This window comes from Sitophilus oryzae, unplaced genomic scaffold, assembly GCF_002938485.1.
Source record: "Sitophilus oryzae breed Bouriz unplaced genomic scaffold, Soryzae_2.0 scaffold_1297_pilon_pilon, whole genome shotgun sequence".
Classification (NCBI taxonomy): Eukaryota; Metazoa; Arthropoda; class Insecta; order Coleoptera; family Curculionidae; genus Sitophilus; species Sitophilus oryzae.
This window is the reverse complement of record NW_022145945.1, coordinates 11,258,144-11,274,944: the sequence shown is the minus strand read 5'-3', so window position 1 is coordinate 11,274,944 and position 16,801 is coordinate 11,258,144. Positions and strand designations below refer to the sequence as shown.

Sequence of the window (16,801 nt, the reverse complement as noted above, 5' to 3'; positions counted from 1 at the left end):
TATAAATTTCATTTTTATTTTAATTTTATTAATTATGATTAATAAAATTGCGTTTATCTCATCAAGGAGGCTGAATTCGACAAAATATCAAGAGATAATTTTTAATTGGCCTACAATATTTTGATATCAAAAGAAAAAAAAGTCAGTGGCGCACATGTTTTTTTTGAGAAATATTCCAGTGATAACCCATATGCAGGTCCCTGATGAATTTATCGACACGTCGTGGTTAGCACTAAAATATGTAGCACTTATAGCACAGATTAGGTATCCTATAAGTATACAGATAAAAATCTTGTCCCTAATTCGTGGTACGAAAATCGTTTTTTATGACCATGTGCAAACGAGTAAAATTTCCTGTGCCCAAAAATAAACTCGCGTAAAATAACAAAAAACAGCGTAATACAGAGATATCGCTAAACCGAATAGCGTGCATGGACGTTAATAAGGCCAGGTGTTATTTCCTTTACGTGAGGTGGTATTAACTCTCTTCATTTGTAGTTATCAGATCGGAAAGAATTCTGTTCGCGTCGCGTCCGCTATTTAAACTTAACCTAACTTTGAATTTAAACCTTGTTGAAACCTTGAAATTGTTTTGTTTACTAGGTATTTTAAAACTAAAGGGCTAAAGTGCTTATTTCCAGTGCTTTATTGTTCAACGTCTGCCAGTGGGTTTAGGGCAACAAGCAACAAATTCTCTTAGAAGGGCTAAGTCGTCATCTGCTGTAAACCTAAGCCTCTTTATAGGTTCTTTAATATTGGAAGAGGTGGAATCCATATTTTAGGCCATATTTATTTAATTAAAACTAATCCCAGCTACTTAAATATCAAATTACCTAATAAAACTAAAGCAATAATTCAAAACAATTCAAACATAACCTAAAATAAAAGATCTCGCCAACTGGCCCCGGTTGTCAAATACCCGCACATGCCCATTTAAGCAATTTTTAAACGTTATTTAGAAATAGCGCTTGTTGTAATTGATCCGCAAATTACGTCAGGCGGTAACGTTATTAGCGGGTGTTGCGTTAAAAATTGACTCGCGCATATGAGTCGTAACCATGCGCATATATCGTAACCATGATAAGGTACGCGTAAATACTGCATGACGCTATTCGGTTTTCCGATATCTCTCTAATAACTGTGCCGGTCTTATTAATTAATAATTTGATACACTTTCACAAAATTTGTATTAAAATATCAATATTTATTTTTACATTTTATTTTTTTGTAATAATGTCTTTTGTACTTAGGCGTAAAAGTGCTTCAGTTTTATGCCTAGGCTTGTAAATGACGTTTTTATATTGTCATCACGTCGCAAAAATTAATACTTTTGTCGTTTGAAAAAAATAACACTTTTTCAAATATTTAAATATCCCTAATTAAAGGTAAAAAACAACAACAAATAAATATTCAACAAACAACTTTTTATTTTCAAAATATTAATTTATACAAATATTAAATACGCGTAACGAAAAAACAACATATTATGACAGTAATAAAAAAAATATAAATAAATCTTATTTTCTAAGCATCTGTAGTTTTGGTGCTGATAATTTCACTTTTCCCGGTAGATTTCTAGCCAACTGTTCGTCCTTGACAGCCTTCAAGAGGTCTTTTTCCCTGGAAGTGATGCTACGGTCCTTCAGAAACATTGATACAGCTGTTCTGGCTGCTTTACCTCGTTTTGCAGTTCCCGGTGTTAATTTTACTTTAAATCTGCAACCATATATCTTTATTTAAACCAATTCAAACTATACATATAGGGTGTCTCATGAATTAGTATTTTAAATGGTAGTATATTTCAAACCCAGAAACAGACTTATTACGTTTAATTCATTTTTTTTAATTTTCAAGAAATTTTAAAAAACTTTATAGTTCTGCAGTTTTTTCTGAAATTTCATGACGATGTTGCAAATTTGCCATCTCCTACATTACCCACGTTCTGCATATTTCTATATTTGTAGGATAGTAATTTTAATTTTCTATAAAAAATTAGGAAAATTAATTTTAATTTTTTTAACATAATATGGGTGATATGGGGACAACGGTAACGCACATTTTAAAAATAACAATCAACACACAGGGCGATTCAGACATATTTTCAAACTAAAGTTGTGTATTTTTAAATGGAATGCTATATATTTTTAGCTCAGTTCATTTGTCATTAAATTTCCGTTCGAAAAAGACCAGAATGTTCTCTACTATACCGAGTGGTTTTTGAAGTAAAACCGTTTTAAACTAAATTTACTGCTTATTAAAAGCCCTCTCAAAATTACCATATCATATACTATACCACTCGGTATAGTATAATACGATATTATGGTAATTTTGGAATGGAAATTCAATGGCAAATCCATTGAGCTAAAAAATATATAGCATTCCATTTAAAAATATACAACTTTAGCTTGAAAATATGTTTAAATCAAACTGTATACTGACAAAAATATGTTCAAAATGTGCATTACTATTGCCACCATATTATGTAAAAAATTGAAATATGTAAAAAAAACAAAATAAATACCTAATACAGAGCTTCTTCAGAAGCCCGAATCACCCTGTATCAGTGTCCATTACTAATAATTACGTTGATTCTAAAGCAACGCACACTAGCAAAGGAGCACAAAATAATTAAATGCTAGTGAAACAGATATTTTATAATATTGAAAATACCTGGTTCTGATGATTGTATTCATTCAATTTACAGTTGAAAATAACTGTTAAAAAGTATTCAAACTAGTGTGCGTATGTTTTGGAAATTAAATGTTCAAGCATGATGGAAATTGTGTACTTAAATGTAATATTACGGTTGTAGGTAAAATGCAATAAAACAAAACAAAAATAAGACATACTGATACATCCATAGAAGTTACATCGATCTGCAATCATATAGTATATAGTTTTTTAATTTAATTTGTAGGATAATAGAACTAGTGAAAACTAACTAAAAAAAATTGTGTATGCACTATGTGCGCATATTTGAAGTAAAAGTTCTTACTAACAGCTATTAAATTGAAGGATTTAAAGGATATATATTTTTTTATGAATGCTTTTTATAAACTTCAAAAAAATTGTTAATATAAAACCGTGTATAATTCGAGCTTTATAATTTTATAACGATTTTTTTAATTTTTATTAAAAAACGATAATTCTATTGCCTGGCTGGATAGCTGTGGCCATTAAACCATAATACTACTACATACATCTATATCTCTGACTACTACTAAATGCTACTAACCAACAATTTGTTTGGTGTGGTCTGTTTTTGTTTAAATGTTTTGTTCATTATTCATGTTGGGGATTTATTTTTAAATTAATGTTAATCGTTAGGCAACCAGTAAACCCAGAATATGTATTTCTTTTTCATAATCAAAATGGTCACTCTAAATTTTACTTAACCGAATTGTCACTCTAAATCGCTGTCTTTTTTAGACAGATGTCACTTGTCTTTCCATTATTCAATTCATTATTCGAATTCTCAGAATGTTGTTAACAAAAGTTTCATCTTTAAATAAAATTTTAATCAATCTCAATTGTTTTTCTCCATCATTTACCGGATTAATAATACAGAAATCACAGCTCAATTACAAATAATTCATTATTATTAAAGTAACAAATAATTAATTATTATTAAATTAGAGTTAATATAAAACCGTATACTATTCTAGCTTTATAATTTTATGTTTTTTATTTTTTTTTAAAAACGATAATTCTATCACCCGACCGGATAGCTGTGGCCATTAAACCAAAATACTACTACATCTGTATTTCTGACTACTACTAACTGCTACTAACCAACAATAATTTGTTTTGTGTGGTCTGTGGTCTGTTTTTGTTTAAATGTTTTGTTCATTATTCATCTTAGAAATTTATTTTTAAATTATCGTTAATCTGCTGAGGACCGGCTGATTGCCTGTTGATGTCACCATTTCTCAAAATAAAAGAATTATTTTTTTAAAATTTCGAAGTTAATTAACTATTTTCAGTTTATTTGAAAAATGGCAAATAAAAAACATCTCCCTTTTGTCAAGATTTTTTGTTCAAGATATTTCTTAAAACACTTGAACTTATTTAAGAGTTACCCTATAATGTAAAATAAAATAACAAATCAATAAACTGAACATAATCAACAAAAGTATCATTCCTATAACAATAACGAAAAAATCAACTTACTTGTAACTGGACAAAGTGTTGTAAGGAGCGATAACAGGCACAGCAAATAATAACTCGTCATCTTCTAAAGGAATTCCAGTAAGTGTGTCAATCATATCCACGTTTGCTTGAACAGCAGGTTCTTCTTCATCTACTTCATTTGGTTCTTTTGGTTCTTGTACCTTGGGTATTCTAGGTTCTCTTTTAACATTTTTCGAATGTAGTTCTTTATCCTTCTTGTTCTTTTTCGTCTCTTTGTGGGACCCGGATGACTGGAAAAGAATATGTAATATTTTGATATGAGAAAAGTAAAAATAATACCTGTAAAATGTCCATTCTCAATTGCCTTTCTTCTTCATCCTGATCTCTGTATTTTTCTTTGATTTTTTTCAGTTTACTCTTCTGGCCTCTCTTAGTTTGCTGTTGTTTGTGGGTTTGAGTATCATTACTTCCTATTTACAGGTAAAAAGGCATAAACAATGATTCTGTTATTTTATATTTAAATATTATTATAATAGTAACTACCTTGTCTACTATATCTTTCTTTGTTACTGGATTCACTAACTCCTCTGCTTCTAGATTTTTTATTTGAAGGTTTTAGAATGATAGGTTTATCGTCACCCAAGTATATAACGTTGTCTTTGTTATCTTCATCACTTTCTTCTTGTTTTACCACAGACTCAGTAACTAAATGTCTATAAGAAAAATTCAATATATTCAAATCAAGCGTTCTTGTTATAATTCTGTTCAATTCAAAAGAACAAAATTGAGACTTTAATAAAAAATAACTTCTTACAGTATTTCCACTTAAAACTGCTACAGTATTTTAGTACTGTGTAATATTTAATACAGGGTGCTATTAAAATATAGTAATATCAAAAGAGAAATTTAAGATATAAAGAAATCTATACAATTCATATTTATTATACCGTATGATCGAGAAAAAACGGCGTCAGCGATGGCTATGGAATGAAGATCGCTGTCATTTTAAATGTAAATTTATATGGGAAATGTCATTGATGTTCATTTCCCAGCCAACTGGACGCCGTTTTTTTTTCGATCATACGGTATAAGGGGTGTCATAAAGTTCGCAACAAACAGGACTTTTTATGATTAGTGGATTAGTTAATGAAAAAAGTTTATGGGAATTACTTTAGGCAGCCCAAGGCCACCAACAACGTCATGGTGACATGCTTTTTCACGAACAACGTCATGATGACAAATTACATAATAATAAATATATGCAGAAAGTGCGGTTAGGTGGTGGTTAGGTGACAAAATATCAAGAGAAAAGTCAAAGAGAAGAGTTGTTCAGAATTTGATTTACGTTTATGTATCAAGTTTCATAAATGTAATAGTATATCAATATCATACACAGTTTGGGATATCTACTACCAGAAATCAACCGAAAAATTAAGTTAGCCTGCAGTACTTATGGAAGAAACTCAATCATAAATCTAGAATGCCACATTATCTAAAGAAAAAAACATTCGACCAATGTGTACTACCAGTCATGACCTATGCATGCGAACGCTGGGCTCTTAAATCGGACATTATGGTACGTACACATTGGTGCGCTGTGCCGCGAACGCGAGACGCGCGCTCCGAGAGTTCGCCACGCGTTCCTGTTTTTGTTTTAACGAACATCCCGCGATCCATAGAAATCCCGCGAACATTCGTCTAATCGTTAATCATGTCTCTATCGTCCGAGAAGAACTACGCAATTTTAATCATGAGTAGGGCGACTCTTTAAACACTCCATTAATAAACAATATTCAAAGAAAAACACAAAAAAGGGAATTTATTCAAAGAAAATACACATAGTCACTGATAAATACGCGCGGTGTCTTCACCGGCCGTCCCAACTGAACAACGAACAAACAAAGCGGAGCGTCGAAAAACCGACTGGAGATGGCAACTTGAAAGCACGCACGTAATAGAGGCGAATAGGTCGTGCCGCGCGTTCAATGTATACGTACCATTATAACGCTTCGTCTTACGTGGGCGAGGAAAGCGCGCGACGCGGACGATACGACCGACGCGCGACGCGACTTTATAAAAAAAAAAGTTTTCTTATGAACAATGAATAATTTCTTATGAAGCTTATGAATCAGCTCTGTTATCTATGCTTATGAAAGTGTCCTGCATTGCCGACGCAGGACGATTTCATAAGAAAACATTTTTGAAAGAACACGTGACGGTCAATTCGTCGATAGTAGCGCTTTTATCGGCCACGTAGAACAAAGCGTAATGGTGGGTTCATACAGCCAAATAAAATAAAATAAGAATAAAATAAAATAAGAAATAAGGAATTCTTATTTGTGTGCGTTCATACAGTCAAATAAAATAAAATAAGAAATATATATTTGCTCATGCGCAGTACGATGAGGCTGGATAAAAGTTAACTTTTACGATTGTTTATAGTAATTTTACTAGTGGCAATGAGCAGGACACCTGGCAAGAAAGGCGGACAACAGACAGACCACAAAAATTACAGCATGGTACCCACGCGAAGTTAAGAGACCTAAGACGAAGCCTGAGATGGGAACATGTAATTAGGAAATTGGCAGGGATAAGTTGGGCCCGCATAGCCAACAATAGACAACAATGGGCCCAACTACAAAGTAAGTAGTTAAACATGTGAGACAAAGCGAAACTACCGACTTTGTTACAATAGCTTATATAAAATAAACATTTTGAAGTAACATTCAAAGTAACTTTATAGACCTAAATAATCTGATATTCTGTTCTAGAGAAAAAAAGAGCAATATGTTAAGTGAAAGTTTTTTTCTATAAGGTGCAACAAGTTTGATATCTTACACACTGTCATTTATGATTTTCTACAATTATTTATAAAACAGTCAAGAAAAAAATACCGTATTGGGAAATATTCTTTGCTTTATGTAATTTTAACGAAAAAAATGCTATTTTGGACAAACTTTTCCAAAACATATAATTTTATTGAAAGCATTTGTATAGTTCTGAAACTCAGCACGTGGATATTATGTCACCTAACCCCACTTTTTGCATATTTAAAGATTTTTCGAATCTTTATTTTAATCAAAAAGCAGTGGTAAAAATAGAAGGGAATAACACCGAAGAAATAGAAATCCGTCGAGGCGTTAGGCAGGGGTGCGTGCTATCACCGATGTTATTTAACCTCTATTCAGAGGAAATAATGAAACGAGCATTGGACGATGAAACGAAAGGACTAAAAATTAACGGAGTGCCTATCAACAATATAAGATATGCGGATGATACGATCCTGATGGCTACGAACCTAAACGATTTACAGATATTAGTAGATAAAGTTAATACATCGAGTGAAGAGCTCGGACTGTCACTAAATGTAAAAAAGAAAAAATTTATGATAATATCCAAAACAACACAAAACAATTCACAAATTCATATAAATAACCACTCCATAGAAAAAGTTGACAGTTATAAATACTTAGGTACAATGAGGAAGATAGCATATATTTTATTTTTCGCCAGAAACTCTTCAATTTATTAAAATAAATATGTGTAAATGCAAAAAAAAATTTTTTTCTTGAAAGCAGTACCACAATTTTATAAAAAGAGCCATTAAAATACTATGGACAACGCAAACGACGTCTCGCGAATTGAAACGATATTCTATTGGTCTAACGTCACCCGCCGTCCGCCGTTCTCGTCGACGCGCGATGGCCAGCAGCAGCCAGACGTGTTCCATTTATGTACGTATTTAGGTGGCGTACTAAGACATTTTTGTTGCTTTTAGCGTTGATTGAAGGAGCTTTTTATGCTTTTTGTGCAGTTATTATTTGTATGTGTTGTGTGTTCTGAGAATTTTTTAAGTAATGGCAGATTCCGGGTTTGTAAAAGCACAATCAGATAACTTGCCAAAAGTCGATGCTTTTATGTTGGCTGCTTTTATAAATACAAATTCTCAATTTATTGGTGCTGAATTACGAGGAAAAAAACAGAGAGGTATGTAACATTTATTCTTTGTAGTACTGAGGCATATTTAAGTATAAGTAGGTACCTATACTGTTACGAACTTTCATATAGTTATAAATATTAATGTTATAAACTTATTTTTCAGAACAGATAGGGAGACGTATGGAGATAATGCTGTAGGTTATGTAGAAGTGAAAAGAGACAAAAATATTTGTTTAGTACGTGGAAAAGTAACTCCAGAGCATAGCGTGAAAAAGAAAGTTTTTTTTTTATATATTGACACCCCCTTACCTTTGTTATTTTTAAAGATTGTTTTTTTTTAAGAAATTATAGGAAATAAATTGTTTATCAGTAATGAAAATATTATACAAGGTGTCCCATAAGCAAACGCCAAAATTAAGTTACTTTTTTAAGTGAAACACCGTATATATTTTTGGATTCTTCGGAAATTTCTAGATATTCTAGATATATTTCATGTATAATACCCTATACCTATCTTCAAATGTTTACGAAATATTGACAGTTGAAAAGCGAAAAATACCTACAATTTTCTGGACCACCTTTTTTGAGACACCCTGTATATCTAGAATTAATTTTAAAAGAGAGTATATGAAAAACCATGCAACTTTTTTATTTAATGTTTTCTTCTAAAACTTGCAGTTAAGGCTGCATGTGGGTGTCAAAATATAATGAATAACAAAAAAAAACACAACTTCTGACAAGCAGCGTCCCTTTAGGTTTAACGCCAGAAGTGTTTACAAAAAATAACTATTTTATTTTGTAGATTTTTCTTGCAGTGCAGTGGCGAAAAACCCATAAGGATTTTTTTGGATATAATGAATAACCCTGTACATTCAAATTTCATATACCTATGTAAGACAATATACATAAATATATGAACTTACATCAAAATGATCTTCACAACAATAAATCGTAAAAATAGAGGATAATTTAACGCTTTTCTTTTCATCTCTTCTCATGGCCTTGAACCATTTTTTTCTGTTTTCGCTCATCCATTACTATTTATAAATATCACTAATTACTAATTATGTATTAATTAACCCAAATAACTAAAATTTTGACTCGGATTCAACAGCGTTTAAAAGCAAACTGTGTAAAATAAACACGCATCTGGCTCCACTCAACCAGAAGAACGGCGGGTGACGTCACAGCGGCAAGGCGCGGTAGAGAGCGTTTGCCCGGCCATTTAAATTAACAATATTTAATTATTTTATATTAGAGGCATTTCTTAACCGATATCAACGATTTTTTTTTGTTCAACTTGTAATTATATGAACTATTTTTTAAAACCATTATTTAAAAACATGCATTTTCCTCATTGTAAATAAAAATAACGACTGTTCTGAAGAAATTAAAACTAGAATAGGACAGGCGAGAACAACATTTGTGAAAATGAAAAGAGTGCTCTGTGGCAGCGATCTCAGCTTGGATTTAAAAATCAGAATGGTGCGATGCTATGTTTTGTCGGTGCTGTATTATGGTGTAGAGGCTTGGACTCTGAAGAAACTTGACATAAGGAAACTAGAGGCATTCGAAATATGGTTGTACCGTAGAATACTTAGAGTAAAATGGACCGATAAAGTGACCAACATGGAAATCCTGAAAAGAATAAAAAAGGAAAAAGAAATTATCATAATGGTAAAAAAGCGTAAACTTCAGTACCTTGGACACGTCATGAGAGGAGAAAAGTACCACCTACTCCAACTGATATTACAAGGAAAAATTCAAGGAAAGAGAAGTGTAGGAAGAAGGCGCCACTCATGGATGAGAAACTTACGTAACTGGTTCGGGTGCACCACAAACCAACCATTTCGGTCGGCTGTGTCACGAATACGTATAGCACTGATGATTGCCAACCTTCGCAACGAAGAAGGCATTTGAAGAAGAAGAAAGATTTTTGACAGTTGTTGCATGTCATATATCAAAATTTTCATTTTCAAACATCATTTTTTTCTTGTGTATGGTAAAAAAATTACGCCAAACCAAAAAACTTTTTTTAGAAAAAAACTCAGTAAAAAATCCCATTTATTCCAAACGTTTTGATACACACCGTATACAATCATATACAAATCGTAAAAATATAAAGACCTTAAATACTATATTATTTACAAATTTAATTAAAATATCTACAAATTCCACTTACTTGGTGCCACCGAAATGTTGAATTTTGATATGTGTGTCAGGAAATTTCGAATCCTCTTCGCTGTCTGACGAATTTTCTTCGTTCTCTTCAATATTTTCATCATCCTCTTTGACATTATCTTCATTCCCTTTACTTTTGATTTCATCATTCACGGATTCAACAATCTCCTGGTTGATGTTACTTAAATCTTGGGAAGCTTCATTTGATTTAAGGTCTTTTTCTTTCTTTGTCAGTTCGTCCTCTATATAAAAAGCAAATAAAATACCTGTACAATACGGAGTATTTCGAAATTACTTACCATCGCTTTCATCCAAGACTTCTACTTCAACTTCTTCTTCGTTCAAAGATTCTTGAATGCTCAGGTTGTCATCTTGTGCAACTACTTTCCGTTCTCCTAAGAAAATAGTGGTAAAAGATACGTACAAATAAGTTAGATTAGTAATAACGAAATGACGTTTGCAGCTTTGGTTAGGGAATGAAAAACCCTTTTTTGAAGTTGCAGACGTTTCCCGTATATTCTCTTTTATTTATCATAAATTGAGTTTGAAGTGAGATAAAATCTCCCCCCTTGCCCCAAATGAGTTTGCTTGTCAGCTGGCTTAGTTGAAAATTTTAAGTGAGACGAAATACTAATGAGGTTATAAATCGCTGCTAGCGCGAACCGAATTGTTCTTTTTACTTTTTATTCATCTCAACTCATCTCAATTGTATCTATATAATATGTATTGTATAAATATCTTATCTTATTATATCTTAGTAGTGAGATTTACTTAGATTTCCTGTAGGTAAAAAGAATACAGCTAATGTGACTGTGAATCATAGATAATATGACTATGAATCATAGATAATGTGTCCATGAAATTACTTATATGGACTTACATTAGTTTACTTGGGGTGGTTTTATTACCGATTCTGAACTGTCCAAGAACTGTGACACTAACGCCGCCCAGAAGGAAATATATGGCAAGTTTTCATCTGCGCATGCACTGTAGAGTTTTAAAATGGTTCAAATCGGTAATATTGTTACGTATCCCGTGAGTTCTTATTTCAAAACACACAATCTCGCATCGTTAGCGGTCGTTCGTTCCCCGAAAGATGTCGCCACGCTTCTTTAAAATATCAAAAACCCATAGAAAGTTAATAATATAAAAATTAACCATCAACTGATCAAAGTTTGACAACCAGCGTCATTAAAAATAATTAAATCCTAAAAATATCGTCGCCTTCCACACAATGCATGTGACGTAACTAACATTTTTTTAATCGCTCAATTCCATGACAGCTGCGCCCATTAATATATGACATTCGAACAATTTAATTTTTGAAATAGAGAGCCACATGTCTTCTCTTTATGTCACATTTGCTGTGGTAATCACTAAAGTTGATGTTTAGGCCATACAATTTTTTTTAACAGGCAGTTTTTTTTCTCCAAATTTTTATGAATTTAAATGTGTAATAAAAAGAGGTTACCAATTTAAAATAAGAAAGTTGCTGTCAACTTCCGGTATTTCCGGTCGCCATATTGAAAATATTTTTAATCGATAGATCTCATTGTAAAACAATCGATCTAGATATTGTACTTCTTTAGAAACTTCTAATGCACGCTCAGCTTAGGACACCCTGTATATCTCCTACCTTATTTCACTCATAAGCTATATTTTTATCTAGAACTTTAATCCACGAAAGTTCTAGATAAAAATATAGCTTATGAGTGAAATAAGGTAGGAGATATACAGGGTGTCCTGAATTATATAAGTCAGATACTTTATTACAAACTCTATCAACTTATCACTTGACACCACCTTTAATTCGCAACAAAAACGACCTCAAACGCTGCTGGTAGTAATAAAAATAATACTTTATAACTTTCTTTATCTCCAAGCGAAATTTTCGCGCCGATTTGTTGCAAATCATTGTATGCAGTGGATTCAACTTACGTATATTGGGCTGATTTTTTTAATTTAAATTTCTCGCCTCGCAAAATATTCCAATTTTCACAAAAAATTTCACACCGATTTATTGTGTGCATTCCTTTTTATAGTTAGGTAATTCTGTGACATTACAAGTCCTTATGGGTACTTACCTAAATGTTTTTCAACACAACCATCTTCTAGCCTGAACAAGAAACTCAGACCCAAAATTAAATGTGAAGGGGGTAGAAAATTCTTCTTGCCTCTAACCATAAAGCTACCTAAAATATAAAGAGAAATATCAAACAATATAACCTTTAATTTTCTTGATGATGACTTTACCTGTTGTTAGATATTCTCCTGTAGGTGCAGTCTTGCTCACTTGATCGCCCCAGACCCAATATGCATTTGTAACAACCTTAGCATCCCAAGCCACACTAAATAATAATAATTAATTAATAAAATACAATTTTATAATAAAAATATACCTATAACAAATAGCCATTGTTCCAGCTTCGTTTAAGGTTTTTGGTGGAACTGGCAACCCTGCGGGATTCTTAATTATGACGCTGCTAGCACCATGAATGTCTGCATGAACGTAAATATCAGTTGACCTCATGTACCTTAAAAATATGAATTAATTGTCACTGCTGGCAGTATGTATACTAATCAAGACCATGCTTTACAGTGTCTTCTGTGGTCTTTACATACCTTTTTACTATTAACTCATTTTGCTGTTGATCACGTCCTGCTATAATCAAATAATTCTCTGAACTAATAAACCAGTAAAACTTTTCAAACCAATAAACTTTTCTGGCCTTATTTATATTTGTAATAGTTTGCACTTCTTTTAGAGTTTGCTTTGTTTTTCTCTCTGCCGACTTTAACGCCTTTGTTTGAGACTCAATAGTCTTTTGCTGTTTTTTTGCTGCCGTTCTTTTCTGGTCGTAGTATCTAAAATTTTAACCAAACATATTCATGAAATAATTTGATAAATCCATAAAATGTTTTACTTTCCTTTAGAAACACCCTGTATATCAGACATTGTGGTTCAAGTCGATATTACAGACAGTAAAAACGTAAAATTTTCTATACAGACTAATTAAAAACATTGAATATTAGCATTTTATTAACTTATACCGAGTGCGTCCCAAAAGTGACTCATCCGAATATTTTTTTTATTTTTTCAGATAAAAAAACGAAATTTGTTACGTTAGTATATGACTAAATTAGGATTGATTGAAGTATTCAATCGTTTTTGATCACTTCCTGCTTCACCGGAAAATACTACAACTTTTGATTTTTAAATGGCACCCTTGGTATATTTCTACTTTATTCAACAGAAAATGACACTGAATAGAATGACATATCATATGTCAACTTTTGACATTTCGCATATGGTTTATTTGAAATTGTAACAATCGGTTTATAATGAAAATTTGACTCGAAATACAAAATGTGTAATACCAAATTATTTGTAAAAAATGCTTTTTCCAAATATGCTGATGAGCCACCCTTATTCCATTTGAAAAAATCGAGATATAATTAAAAATATGATTTGGGCATCTTTTAACCGGCCAGGACAAGACACTAAAAACATTAGAGGATCAAAACTATTCTTCCAATGCTCCTTGATTAAAAATTAGTGTTTTTAACATAGACATGGCACTCTCGATTGAAATTTAAAATACAATTTTTTTTAATGAAAATATCAAAAGTTGACATATGATGTCATTCTGGTGCCTTTTAAAAATGAAAAGTTGTAGTCATTTCCAGATAATCCTTTTTTTAAATAAGAACCAGAAAAATTGGCGTTAAAAAGCGGCAACATCGCATAGGGTAATGTCATCATATGCTTGTGTCATCTATCACAATTCCTCCGCGGCATCAAATAGTACCATAATTTTGTTTCAATATTTTCAAATTTACTGGATTGAATAATCCACAATTTTTTTTACTAATATTACCTATTAAAAACCTTACTTTTGAGGAAAATTTTTGTTTTCTTAAAAATCTACTGTCCGTAAAGTCGAACGGACCCAACATTGTTATTGACAAATAATTAAAATAATATACTTCATGTACCTTCTAGCGTTAGCAAAAGCTGAAAGTGCCAAATCAACATCAACAATCATAGATGGAATTTTATTGTCATTTTCTTCATCTGAAGCGTCACTGTCAGTGGGTTCTGCATAAGGATCGGTTAAAAACAAACTAATATGGTTAATTTCCAATTTTAGTTCTTTAATTGCACTCGCTATGGGGTCCCCATTTGAAATAGCATCTTTTACCAAGTCATTTATATCTTCCCATGATAACTAAAAGTAAAGTTGTTTCTATTAACAAATAAAAATAATTTAAGAAAAAAAATACTTGGTTTGCTAGTAACATTTGAATAGAAAGTATTGCTCTTTCTACAAGTTCCTGATTTCTGGTAATCAGTTCTGCTTTCTGCTTGTCAACTTCTTGCAATTCTTCTAGTGCTTTCAAACGTTGGTTGTGATCTTTCCTAACATTTTCAAGCTTTTTTAGTGCATCCCTTTCTTGCTGTACAGCTAAATAACAAATATTTATTGATTATTTCACAATCAAATACAATATATAGAAAAAATACCTTTAAGCTCTAATTTTTGGCTTTCCAATGTTGAAAAAAATTCATCTACAGCAAGAGAAAATGTTTCAAATTCTTTATGTGGTAATTTTATATGCTGTTCAAAAAGCATTGGGTGGAATTCCTGATTAGAATAAAAATCTGCCACCTGGTTTGATATATCACTTGTTTGCCTTTCTTCCTTCTTTTGTATTATATAGCCCTAAAAATATATATTTTCAGAAACACATTTTACGCATTATAGAACAGGAAATACTTTAGAAGATTCATTTTGAGCATTTTTAAAAATAATATATGCTTCTTTTATAGCCTCAACAACTTTATCAATATCTTGACTAATATCAAATGTCTTTCCAATTTTTGCTGAGTTTGGAATACCTTTCTTTACCAAAACATGTTCAATAAGTGCTGGACCATATTCTATAAAATAATTTCAATAACATTAAAAATAAAAATTAAAACTTACAGTGACAAACCTAAATTTGAGAGTAGAACTTTTTTAACTTGATCTCCCACCTTTCCTTTTTCCAGAATTTCAACAATTTTCTCTTTTGTAACATCCTCTATCTCTCTTGCTCTATTCTGAGGGTACTTTTCTCTAACAGCAAATTTTACTTTATCTCCTTCAGTGTGAGGTCTCAGCACATATAAAATAGTCATCTCATAATCAGTTAATACTATGTTACCTCTATCATAAAGTTCTAATATCACATGGTATGCAGCTTCACCGCTACCAAATTGCATATCTATAATACGATCAGTCCCTAATTGTGCAAGACTTTCTATTCTCTTGTTTCTTAAGTGTTTCCTCAACTAGAAATTACATTATTTTATGCTTGACTGATTTTCAACTTCAAATAATAGTTTACCTTCATACTAAATCCTGACGGTGCAACATTCTTAGGCCATTCAAAATTAGTTGTATGAATTCTGTTTCCAGACTCGAGCAATAATACTTGCTTTTCTTCGTTTCTTTGAAATCTAATTAGATATGTCCTGTTATCTATATCGTAAATGTTGTTAACTCGCATTCCTATAAGTCTAAAATGTTAAATAAGTAATAAGATACATAAAAAAAACACAGATTAGTAATGGTATTGTAATACCTTTGTAATTCCGTGACAACACAAACTATGTCATACGTATTAAATCGAGTCTTCATTTTGTAAAGATTTACTATTTTAGTTATAAAATAAGGCTGATTATATTTAAAAAAGCACAGCACAAGCCCAAGCTAAAATGATTACAAAAAATACAAATCAGGGGCCTGAATCTTTATAGGCCAAATATTTTCAAGAAATTAATTAGCGCTGCTGAACTAGATGGCGCTAGGTGTTGAATGCATCCCATATGCAACCAGTTAAACACCTATAAGTCAGCCATTTTCTGTCAGGTGAAGTACGCGGCACGCGTCGATTTCAAAATTTTTATTTGCTTGAAAGAAATCTATAATATATTTTTGGTAAATCTTTGAAGGGCTTTGAAGGGAATGATTATAAACTTTGGATAAAAACATTAGATTGTTTAGTTCCCTCCAAATTATATTATTATTATATAAATTTACCAATCTCCCATCCCTTTACTGAATTTTCGTACCTTTTTCTGTCTTTATATTTTACCAAGGATTTTACGCACGTTTTACCTGATTCTCTGTGTTTAAAAAATATATATAATTTCAGCTACTGTTTGGTAGATGTCGCCACAGTCGTTTATTCTTATTTAATTGTCTTATTCTCTTTTTCTCGTGGGTGCGACAGGGACAACACATTAAAAAAGAATGAAATCTCCTGTCAAATCTGAAATGATTCATTCGCCAGTGCAGCTTGAAAGGAGAGTTGTGTTTTGCGGAATCGTTAGTGCAATTCGACGTCGTGTTCGCGATATGTTTGTCTGAAATTCTATTTTGCGATGTTTTTAGTGCGCCGTTTGTGATTTTATGAATGAAAAGTTGTTTGTTTAAGTGATCTCGACCATGGTTGAACTGGATTTTAGCGCAGTCGGTAAGTATTTGCCGAAAATGGCGAGAAA

At 31.9% G+C, this 16,801-nt stretch overlaps 2 protein-coding genes across 3 annotated transcripts in view; one reads left to right on the top strand and one right to left on the bottom strand.

Moving 5' to 3' along the window:
• Window positions 1-1,403: 1,403 nt before the first annotated feature.
• On the bottom strand, window positions 1,404-16,204 carry LOC115874784 (nuclear export mediator factor NEMF homolog). Its single transcript, XM_030890062.1, has 17 exons — window positions 15,880-16,204; window positions 15,643-15,814; window positions 15,250-15,586; window positions 15,030-15,193; window positions 14,777-14,975; window positions 14,536-14,717; window positions 14,248-14,480; window positions 12,874-13,116; window positions 12,651-12,785; window positions 12,505-12,599; window positions 12,336-12,443; window positions 10,551-10,646; window positions 10,253-10,493; window positions 4,675-4,844; window positions 4,471-4,601; window positions 4,171-4,421; window positions 1,404-1,716 (listed from the first exon to the last, which is right to left on the bottom strand). The coding sequence occupies exons 1-17, from the start codon at window positions 15,933-15,935 to the stop codon at window positions 1,518-1,520; spliced, it is 3,012 nt and encodes a 1,003-aa protein (XP_030745922.1). The 5' UTR covers window positions 15,936-16,204; the 3' UTR covers window positions 1,404-1,517.
• Window positions 16,205-16,592: 388 nt separating this feature from the next.
• The window catches only part of LOC115874783 (unconventional myosin-X), a 170,061-nt gene continuing 169,852 nt past the window's right edge, over window positions 16,593-16,801 (top strand). For both annotated transcript variants that reach the window (XM_030890060.1, XM_030890059.1), the window contains exon 1: window positions 16,593-16,773. In XM_030890060.1, the coding sequence (XP_030745920.1) occupies window positions 16,746-16,773 (28 nt within the window). In that variant the 5' untranslated portion in view covers window positions 16,593-16,745. The remainder of the gene's footprint in view (window positions 16,774-16,801) is intronic.